Raw genomic sequence first — 11778 nt, 5'->3', positions numbered from 1 at the left:
AATGTACAACATACAGGGGGTATACAATGTACAACATACAGGGGCTATACAATGTACAACATACAGGGGTATACAATGTACAACATACAGGGGGTATGCAATGTACAACATACAGGGGTATACAATGTACAACATACAGGGGGTATACAATGTACAACATACAGGGGGTATACAATGTACAACATACAGGGGTATACAATGTACAACATACAGGGGGTATACAATGTACAACATACAGGGGGTATACAATGTACGGTTAACAGCAAACACACAAACGCATCATAGGTTGAACTGGATGGACTGATGTCTTTTTTCAACATCACTAACTATGTAACTATGTAACTATGTGCAGTTTCCTCCCTCAGTTCTACCATTCTGTGCTACTCAAACACAAAGTCATTTCAAGGCTACTAAAAAAAAAAAAAAATGAACCTACACCAAAAATTTCACCCCGATTCTACCATAGTCAAAATTTGGGGAGTTGGGATAGACTCGCAGTGATGGTGAACCTTGGCATCCCAGATGTTTTGGAACTACATTTCCCATGATGCTCACCCACACTGCAGAGTGCATGAGCATCATGGGAAACGTAGTTCCAAAACATCTGGGGTGCCAAGGTTCACCACCACTGGGAGAGAGTGTTCTATTGATTCTACCCCTAGAAGGTATCGTCCCCGAAGACACAAGTATACGAAACCAGAAATATATATGGGACTTTAAATGTACATTCTAGGGTATACTGAACACCAACTCATGAAATGTATAAAAGTATAACAAATGCATTCAATATGACATCGATTACACATATTCACACAAGAGGCAGCCACATAGATCTCTATTTTGGCTTTGGGATAAAGTAGATTTTCCAAACACATTTTGTGGGCTACCCTGCTTCATCAGGGCCTTAGATCCTCTAAAAAGTACTGCAATTATATATAAACATACAGCGGGGGAAAATAATGATTTGATTCCCTGCAGATTGTGTAAATTTGCCCACTTACAAAGAAATGGCAGGTCTATAATTTTTATCATAAGTGAATTTTTAAATGATCGAGACAAAATATCAACCAAAAATCCCCAAAAAAACCCCACATAAATGCTATAAACTGAATTGCAGTTCAGTGAGTAAAATAACTATTTGATCCCAAGCAAAACATGACTCGCTCGCCCCCCAGCACCTCACTGTAGCCAATGAGAGAGCTCATTGGACAGTGGAGGAATCCTAGCCAGTGGCACACTCTGTTTTATGTCAGTTCAAGTGGGAGGGCATTCCTGCAATGCATCCTGGGATTGCACATAAATAGGAGGGGAGCATGTGACAGGGTGTGTTTGGGTGGGAAGCCAGGTCCCAGGAGGAGGGTGATGGCTGTCTCTCCTCCCATTGCTGAGGAAGGTGGTCCAGGCAGTCAGCCTAGGGACCGGGGGTTGAGCTGTGCTGCAGAGGATCCAGTGTGTGCCCACCAAGTGGAGCTGCTGGGCGAGATTACTTCTGGAAACCAGTATCGTGAGTACTCAAGCATCTGCCCAGGGGTCCGCCTAAGAGAGGGGACCACTCCAGAGAGGTCAAGGGGATCAAGGAGCCAGCTAACCCAGAGCGATACAGTAAAGGGGGTGCCAAGTAGTTAAGCCCTGAAGATTAGAGGGTAAAGGGGGCGCCGGGAAGGGCCCTGAAGTTGCTCAGCAGTGCAGTCTACTATCAAAGTTCGCTACCTCAGGAAAGGAGTGCCTTAGGAAGCTAAAAGGACTTTTTCACAGTCAAAGGTGAAATACAGTAAGCGGCCTAGCCGTGACCGCTCAATCAGCATTGCCCAGCATCAGTCAGTATTATTTGTACAGTCCCTGCCTATTGTGCATAGTTCAGTTATTAGAGTATCCCACTCATCCCTTCTCCTATCCAAGTTCCTAATAAAACATGAAAATCAAAGAAACTGGACTGGTCCTTGTCTGAGGGGAAAACCCTTGGAAACATGTCAGAATGGTCTACCGTTGCTAATGGAAACCCAGGGGAACCCACACACACAGGAGCTCCCTTGGGAGTAGTGCTACACAAATAATGAATTATATCCTATAGTTATGATGGATACCAAGTTATTGAATATATTGTAATATTGTAACGTCTTTGATCCATCCCTCACCTTTTCATATTCAGGGTGGATCTGATACAGTGCCTGGAATTGGAAATTGGAAGAAAAAGAAATGGGGACTTTATTGGCACCGGTATTAAAAAAAGTATATATTTTATTGAAAAAAATCACAAAGAGATATATATTTGAAAAGAAACATGACAGAAATATACAAAAAATCACATATATTTAACATACAGTAGGACTCGGTGGTAAAGCCTCAAAACGCTATGGCGGTATCCCCATCCGGGGGGGTGTACATGTGGTCATGGGACCTGGAGCATACTTGCCCTTACATCTACCAGGGTCTCAAGCACACGAGGCGTACCCACCGCGTCCTGCTTTGTTTGGATTGGAAGGCAGTGTGCCTTCCTCCTTCTGGCCCCTCCATTACCATTAGGTGCTACTGGTGTCCACTACAAGGTGGCCTCAATCCGATTAGGACTTATGTAATTGCTCCAACCACAGCGTATTGACCCCCTCATTACTTCTTATAGCCTACCTGGCTCAGCTTACCACAAAGTTCCACAACCTGAATTTTCTTTCAGATGTTTGCTTATACCATGTGCTCCAGAAGAAGCTTACTATGTTAAGCGAAACATGTAGGGCAACTGGGATTTAACTCAACATCTGATCACTTATACTGTACAGACGACCTTTGGAGACGACTACTATCCCTCTCTCCGGCCGTCTTATGAAATACAGGTTACTCTGTGATATATGCGATTGTTGTTACAACTCTGTCTACCTAATAGGTTGTGCGATATCATTTGCACATGGTTTTGAGGCTTTACCGCTGAATCCTACTGTATGTTAAATATATGTGAATTTTTTGTATATTTCTGTCATGTTTCTTTTCAAATATATCTCTTTGTGATTTTTTTTTCAATAAAATATATACTTTTTTTTAATACCGGTGCCAATAAAGTCCCCATTTCTTTTTCTTCCAATTTCCAATTCCAGTATCAAGGATGTGGCACCTCTAAGTATCGTTGTGAGCCTAGGTATCCTGCGACCTAAGTGCGCACATAAAAACTTTTTTGATACTGATACAGTGCCTTGCGAAAGTATTCGGCCCCCTTGAACTTTGCGACCTTTTGCCACATTTCAGGCTTCAAACATAAAGATATAAAACTGTAATTTTTTTGTGAAGAATCAACAAGTGGGACACAATCATGAAGTGGAACGAAATTTATTGGATATTTCCAACTTTTTTAACAAATAAAAAACTGAAAAATTGGGCGTGCAAAATTATTCAGCCCCCTTAAGTTAATACTTTGTAGCGCCACCTTTTGCTGCGATTACAGCTGTAAGTCGCTTGGGGTATGTCTCTATCAGTTTTGCACATCGAGAGACTGAAATTTTTGCCCATTCCTCCTTGCAAAACAGCTCAAGCTCAGTGAGGTTGGATGGAGAGCGTTTGTCAACAGCAGTTTTCAGTTCTTTCCACAGATTCTCGATTGGATTCAGGTCTGGACTTTGACTTGGCCATTCTAACACCTGGATATGTTTATTTGTGAACCATTCCATTGTAGATTTTGCTTTATGTTTTGGATCATTGTCTTGTTGGAAGACAAATCTCCATCCCAGTCTCAGGTCTTTTGCAGACTCCATCAGGTTTTCTTCCAGAATGGTCCTGTATTTGGCTCCATCCATCTTCCCATCAATTTTAACCATCTTCCCTGTCCCTGCTGAAGAAAAGCAGGTCCAAACCATGATGCTGCCACCACCATGTTTCACAGTGGGGATGGTGTGTTCAGGGTGATGAGCTGTGTTGCTTTTACGCCAAACATAACGTTTTACATTGTTGCCAAAAAGTTTGATTTTGGTTTCATCTGAGCAGAGCCCCTTCTTCCACATGTTTGGTGTCTCCCAGGTGGCTTGTGGCAAACTTTAAACGACACTTTTTATGGATATCTTTAAGAAATGGCTTTCTTCTTGCCACTCTTCCATAAAGGGCAGATTTGTGCAGTATACGACTGATTGTTGTCCTATGGACAGAGTCTCCCACCTCAGCTGTAGATCTCTGCAGTTCATCCAGAGTGATCATGGGCCTCTTGGCTGCATCTCTGATCAGTCTTCTCCTTGTATGAGCTGAAAGTTTAGAGGGACGGCCAGGTCTTCGTAGATTTGCAGTGGTCTGATACTCCTTCCATTTCAATATTCTCGCTTGCACAGTTCTACTTGGGATGTTTAAAGCTTGGGAAATATTTTTGTATCCAAATCCGGCTTTAAACTTCTCCACAACAGTATCTCGGACCTGCCTGGTGTGTTCCTTGTTCTTCATGATGCTCTCTGCGCTTTAAACGGACCTCTGAGACTATCACAGTGCAGGTGCATTTATACGGAGACTTGATTACACACAGGTGGATTCTATTTATCATCATTAGTCATTTAGGTCAACATTGGATCATTCAGAGATCCTCACTGAACTTCTGGAGAGAGTTTGCTGCACTGAAAGTAAAGGGGGCTGAATAATTTTGCACGCCCAATTTTTCAGTTTTTTATTTGTTAACAAAGTTTTAAATATCCAATAAATTTCGTTCCACTTCATGATTGTGTCCCACTTGTTGTTGATTCTTCACAAAAAATTACAGTTTTATATCTTTATGTTGGAAGCCTGAAATGTGGCAAAAGGTCGCAAAGTTCAAGTGGGCCGAATACTTTCGCAAGGCACTGTACCTCTGTGGTAGGGGGTGACCAAGACACCACCTAAAATACTCCTTCTAAAGTCCCTACCCGTTTGAGGGATTGATTTAGGATTCCTGTCATTGTAATGTCTCTGATTCCTAATGCTTTGATAGGTTGAATATAGTCACTGTGACGTGGTGAGTTCGGGTGTCGGGTACATGGGTTATATGCCAAGTGTGTTCCTGCTGGAGGAGTCAGAAGCTTTACTCAGAAGATTCTTCTCTCCTTTCTACATGCAGATCATCAACAAGAAAAGAAACCGACTCCAGATATCTCAAAGAGAGACAATTCTTCTATGACAGATTCTGACTTTAGGAATGGAGATTCCAAAAAAGGTCGTCTGAAAAGGGGTGATGATTCCACCGGACACAGAGAATCCGAACAAGGCAGACGGGATGGTGTAACTGAGGGGGAAGAAGCAGATGATAACTCTTCTATCCGAAGTTCATCAACTGATAATGAAGATAGGAGTACTGATAATTCCACCTTTTCCAGGAATGGGTCCAGAAGTAGCATAAGACTCCTTCAGAGCAAAGACGGGAAGAGCCGTTCTGCAGCTCACCCAGAGGTATATCTGTGTGTTCATTGGAGGGTGGAATATGAATGGGGCTCTGCCTGTCCTAACTTTGGATTCCAAAGGGATATATCGAAGAGAAGCTGGGAATTTTATTTATTTTTTATTTATTACAGGTACTTGTATAGCACCGCAAATTTACACAGTGCTTTACATATACTGTATATATTGTACATTCAATACAAAGCAGTGAAGGGAAAATATTCATTGGCTCTGGTAAAGCAGGTCCCATGCAAATAGGGCAACCCACCATTAAAGTGGAGTTCCACCCATTTTTAAAAAATTGGATTACATAGATGTATGTAATCCTTTAAAACGACTTTTACCAATGGAAACTTTTTTTTTTTTTTTTTTTTTTTTTTTTTAGTTGTTGCTAGTAAATACCTTAATTTCTGCTTTATTTATCCTCTTCTCACTTCCGGGTCCGGTTGGCGATTACGTCATTCGGCAATTCAGTGTGTGCTGGGATGTATATCAGGGCATGAAATCTTGCATTATTACACAGGAGATGAGCTGTACTGCGTGCTCAGCCCCGCCTCCTCTCAGTGAGCTGTAAGTATGTATTGTATTGAGGCCGTGCTCCGCCCCGCCTCCTCTCAGTGAGGATATAATGCTTTCAGTCCTCGCTCATTCAGAGGAGGCGGGGGCAGAGGCGGGGCGGAGCACGGCCTCAATACAATACATACTTACAGCTCACTGAGAGGAGGCGGGGCAGAGGCGGGGCAGAGCACGCCGTGCAGCTCATCTCCTGTGTAATAATGTGAGATTTCATGGCCTGATATACATCCCAGCACATACTGCGAATCGCCGAATGACGTAATCGCCGACCGAACCCGGAAGTGAGAAGAGGATAAATAAAGCAGAAAATAAGGTATTTACTAGCAACAAAAAAAAAAAAAACTTTCCATTGGTAAAAGTCGTTTTAAAGGGGATTACATACATCTAAAGTCACTAAAATGGGTGGAACTCCACTTAAATATTAGGAAAGTCACTGAAAGCATAACCCAACAGAAGGACCAAAATAATAATAAATGGGGCATGTGACAGTGCGAGGCCCCTCTGGAAATGTAGGAGAAAATGACACAGGTTCACATTAGCGGTTAATTCGAAGGTCCAGTCTATCATTTCTGAGTGGAGGAAGCTCAGTCTTTGGCTTTCTCTGGATTCTTAAGTCTCAGATTGGGGACTGGATCTTGAAGGTTCCAAAGTGTCTTGGGTGGCATAGAGCCTTCAATCCTGTGTCTGGATTTTACTGGGTACCTGAAGCCTGTGTGAGTACACGGGTCCGCAGGGGCGTTATACAATATACTCAGGCCTGAGGATAGCTCAGAACTCCCATATTGGAGACAGGAGGTCTTACCCAGAGGGGTCAGAGGAGCCCAACCAGGAGACTGGAGGTCTCATCCCAGGAGTCAGGGCTGCTTTTATCAGGGTGTCAGGAGAACCGTTATGTGAGCTGTGCAGCCGGGCACTGCGGATAAAGGTTAAGTGAGACAAGTGAAAAGGAAGAGCTGAGCAATACAGTCATAGGGACTGGTAAGGAGAGCAGTGGTGCTGCTGCCAAGGGAGCCAAGTGGTTCAGCATTTTTTAGTTGTCCATGTTGATGCCCACCTGCGTAGGCAACTGCTGTTATGTAAAAGTGGGCTGCCATGCCCTAACATACAGTTTGGATTGGCCCACCACATTGGTAAAAAGCATCTACCACATGAGTATAATCTCCCCAATACCACAGGCAGTATATACGGGGCAGCAGGAGATAGGGGACGGGACATGGGGGGCAGGATATGCAGGACGGGAGATAGGGGGCAGGATATACAGGATGGGGGATGGGGGACGTGAGATGGGGGGCAGTATATGCAGAACGGGAGATAGGGGGCAGGATATGCATGAAGGGAGATAGCGGGCAGGATATGCAGGACGGGAGATAGGGGGCAGGATATGCAGGACGGGAGATAGGGGGCATGATATACAGGACGGGAGATAGGGGGCATGATATACAGGACGGGAGATTGGGGGCAGGATATGGAGGACGGGAGATTGGGGGCAGGATATACAGGACAGGAGATTGGGGGCAAGATATACAGGACAGGAGATTGGGGGCAGGATATACAGGACAGGAGATAGGGGGCATGATATACAGGACGGGAGATTGGGGGCAGGATATGCAGGACGGGAGATTGGGGGCAAGATATACAGGACAGGAGATTGGGGGCAGGATATAGAGGACAATACGCAGCCCAGCACATCTTAACATCTTGATTGCTAAATCTGCATTCTAGTAGTATGAATTTTTAAAAATTAAATCAGATTATTGGCTCCGGGTTACACTTTGTAGATTTTTTTCTACTTTTCTGATTGTAATATCTCCTTATCATGATTCCTTGACCTGTTCACAGCCACTCTGAGGTGTTCCCATCCACAGTGGGGTATCCATCTCTTGCATCCTCCATGAGGTGTGCAGAGATCCCACCATTGGAGTCCTCCAGAGATATAAGGAACTACCAGTATGAGGATTATCTCTCCTGTCTTTGTGTGGATTTATGAATAATATGACACAAATCCTGCTGATGTCTTCTCTGTGCTTTTTTAGGGCGATGGAGCATTTGGATCCTCGGTTGATAAAGGTAATATACGCTTCTGATGGTATAATGATCTTATATCTATATCTTATAGCTATATATATGGAATGTCTGGCCGACTGTTGCAAAGGAAAGATGAAGCCATACACACAGTGCTTTTGGCCGGGCCGTTCTAAGACATTCAGGTTGTGGAGTGTAGATCAGGTTGTGTGTTTTAGTCTATTGTCCTACTGGAAGGTGATCCTCAAGTACAGGGATCTTCATACTTCGACCCTCCAGCTGTTGTGAAACTACATATCCCATGAGGCATTGTAAAACTCTGACATTCACAGACAGGACTAGGTGTGTTTGGAATTGTAGTTCCTGAACAACTGGAGGGCCATAGTTTGGAGACACCTGCTCTAGTAGATTAAAAAAAGCCTTTTCCTCTTTGTCTTCATCCCTCCCACCCTCAACCCTCACCTATTTCTCCTTCTGTCAATGAAAAAGCCGATTTACAACATATTACCCCACCAACATGCTTCACAGTTGGAACTATTCCATTTACCCTGATGAAGGGACTATATGTTTTGAAACATATTGGGAAAGAAGAAATATTTATGGAACTTATTTTTAGGGATGCGAAAAGTATAATTTTTCAAAAACCTGGAAAGTTTAAAATGGGAAATTCTAAGAAATTGTAGGGAGAGTTTTAAGCGCGGTAACTGGTGAGATATATGTTTATTGGTGGAAAGACTTCAAATATAGAATTAAGAAATTTAATTCCTGGTCAGAGATAACTGAAGGGTTTGTGAAGACATAATGTGTATGTAAGCCCCATCAATGAATTCTTCTGCTCCCTTTTGGTCTGTTAAATATCCCATTAACCTTTCTAGCGGTATTCCCGAGTGTGGCTCGGGGTTAAATTCCAGTGCCAAAAGCGGTAACCCCGAGCCACACTCGGGGTACCGCTAGGATGATCGCTGGATCCTTGTAGAGGGGTTATTTACCTTGTCCCCCGGATCCAGCGATGTATGCGGGCGGTGGCCGGATCTTCCTCCCCATGCTCTGTGTGCTCGACTTCCGTCTCCTGCGACGTGACGCTCGCAGGGGGGTGGAACCGGCGGCAAATTCAAATAGTAAAACACACCAAACACACTAATACAATGCAAAATAAAATAAATTCACATTAGATTGCCCCCCAGTGCCCTTTCCTGCAGTTTTACTGTACTTTTTATGTGTATATGTATATATATATATATATATATATATATATATATGTGTGTGTGTGTGTGTATATACAGTGCCTTGCGAAAGTATTCGGCCCCCTTGAACTTTGTGACCTTTTGCCACATTTCAGGCTTCAAACATAAAGATATAAAACTGTAATTTTTTGTGAAGAATCAACAACAAGTGGGACACAATCATGAAGTGGAATGAAATTTATTGGATATTTCAAACTTTTTAAACAAATAAAAAACGGAAAAATTGGGCGTGCAAAATTATTCAGCCCCTTTTAAGTTAATACTTTGTAGCGCCACCTTTTGCTGCGATTACAGCTGTAAGTCGCTTGGGGTATGTCTCTATCAGTTTTGCACATCGAGAGATTTGCCCATTCCTCCGTGCAAAACAGCTCGAGCTCAGTGAGGTTGGATGGAGAGCGTTTGTGAACAGCAGTTTTCAGTTCTTTCCACAGATTCTCGATTGGATTCAGGTCTGGACTTTGACTTGGCCATTCTAACACCTGGATATGTTTATTTGTGAACCATTCCATTGTAGATTTTGCTTTATGTTTTGGATCATTGTCTTGTTGGAAGACAAATCTCCGTCCCAGTCTCAGGTCTTTTGCAGACTCCATCAGGTTTTCTTCCAGAATGGTCCTGTATTTGGCTCCATCCATCTTCCCATCAATTTTAACCATCTTCCCTGTCCCTGCTGGAGAAAAGCAGGCCCAAACCATGATGCTGCCACCACCATGTTTGACAGTGGGGGATGGTGTGTTCAGGGTGATGAGCTGTGTTGCTTTTACGCCAAACATAAAGTTTTGCATTGTTGCCAAAAAGTTCGATTTTGGTTTCATCTGACCAGAGCTCCTTCTTCCACATGTTTGGTGTCTCCCAGGTGGCTTGTGGCAAACTTTAAACGACACTTTTTATGGATATCTTTAAGAAATGGCTTTCTTCTTGCCACTCTTCCATAAAGGCCAGATTTGTGCAGTATACGACTGATTGTTGTCCTATGGACAGAGTCTCCCACCTCAGCTGTAGATCTCTGCAGTTCATCCAGAGTGATCATGGGCCTCTTGGCTGCATCTCTGATCAGTCTTCTCCTTGTATGAGCTGAAAGTTTAGAGGGACGGCCAGGTCTTCGTAGATTTGCAGTGGTCTGATACTCCTTCCATTTCAATATTATCGCTTGCACAGTGCTCCTTGGGATGTTTAAAGCTTGGGAAATCTTTTTGTATCCAAATCCGGCTTTAAACTTCTCCACAACAGTATCTCGGACCTGCCTGGTGTGTTCCTTGTTCTTCATGATGCTCTCTGCGCTTTAAACGGACCTCTGAGACTATCACAGTGCAGGTGCATTTATATGGAGACTTGATTACACACAGGTGGATTCTATTTATCATCATTAGTCATTTAGGTCAACATTGGATCATTCAGAGATCCTCACTGAACTTCTGGAGAGAGTTTGCTGCACTGAAAGTAAAGGGGCTGAATAATTTTGCACGCCCAATTTTTCAGTTTTTGTTTTTATTTGTTAAAGTTTGAAATATCCAATAAATTTCGTTCCACTTCCTGATTGTGTCCCACTTGTTGTTGATTCTTCACAAAAAATTACAGTTTTATATCTTTGTTTGAAGCCTGAAATGTTACATAGTTACATAGTTTACATAGTAGATGAGGTTGAATAAAGACAATAGTCCATCCAGTTCAACCTGTGTAGGTGTGTGTGGCTGTAATCATCTCTCATACCCCTGAATGTTCTGATCCTTGAGATGCACGTCCAATAGTCTTTTGAAAGCCACCATACTTCCCACAGAAACCACCTCTTGTGGTAGAGAATTCCACAATCTTGTAGCCCTAACAGTAAAGAACCCCCCACGTTGCCTGAGGTTAAAACGCTTCTCCTCTAATCGCATTGTATGCCCCCGAGTCCTCATGCAATCCCTTCGACTGAACAGCTTTTTTTCTAAGCTGAGATCCCCATTGAGATATTTAAAAATTGCTATCATGTCCCCCCTCAGGCGTCTCTTCTCCAGGGAGAATAAATCAAGCGATTGCAGACGCTCTTTATAATCAAGGTCCTCCAATCCCCTAATTAGTTTAGTTGCCCTTCTCTGGACTCTCTCCAGCTCCAACACATCCCTTCTGAGGACTGGCGACCAGAACTGGACAGAATACTCCAGATGCGGTCGGACCAGAGTTTTATAAAGTGGAAGGATTATAGTTTTATCTCTGGAGTATATTCCCTTTCTTTATGCATGCTAATATTCTTCTGGCTTTGGCAGCTGCCGCTTGACATTGCATGCTATTGCATAGTCTATCATCAACCAAGACTCCCAGATCTTTCTCCATTTTTGATTCCCCCAAGGGTTCCCCTCCTAACGTGTATTGTGCTTTTATGTTTTTAGTCCCCAAGTGCAAAACCTTACACTTCTCCACATTAAACCTCATTTGCCATGTCGTTGCCCACTCTGTTATTTTGTCCAGGTCATTCTGTAGGATATCTGCTTCATGCTGTGCAGTTATTGCCCTGCCCAATTTTGTGTCCTCTGCAAAAACTGATATCGAACTACTGATCCCGTCCTCAATGCTGTTTATGAATAAA

The 11778-nt window shown here is 43.1% G+C and overlaps 1 protein-coding gene across 1 annotated transcript in view; it reads left to right on the top strand.

Moving 5' to 3' along the window:
* Positions 1–4972: 4972 nt before the first annotated feature.
* The window catches only part of LOC309558765 (E3 ubiquitin-protein ligase DTX3L-like), a gene marked incomplete at its 5' end in the record, with an annotated part of 52769 nt that continues 45963 nt past the window's right edge, over positions 4973–11778 (top strand). Inside the window, 3 exons of the mRNA XM_082261813.1 lie at positions 4973–4988; positions 5054–5382; positions 7980–8013. Of these exons, the coding sequence (XP_082117939.1) occupies positions 4973–4988; positions 5054–5382; positions 7980–8013 (379 nt within the window). The remainder of the gene's footprint in view (positions 4989–5053; positions 5383–7979; positions 8014–11778) is intronic.

This window comes from Pelophylax lessonae (genome assembly GCF_965119305.1).
Source record: "Pelophylax lessonae genome assembly, chromosome: 6".
Taxonomy (NCBI): domain Eukaryota; kingdom Metazoa; phylum Chordata; class Amphibia; order Anura; family Ranidae; genus Pelophylax; species Pelophylax lessonae.
Note: the sequence above shows the minus strand (reverse complement) of the source record. Positions and strands in the feature narration are given on the sequence as shown.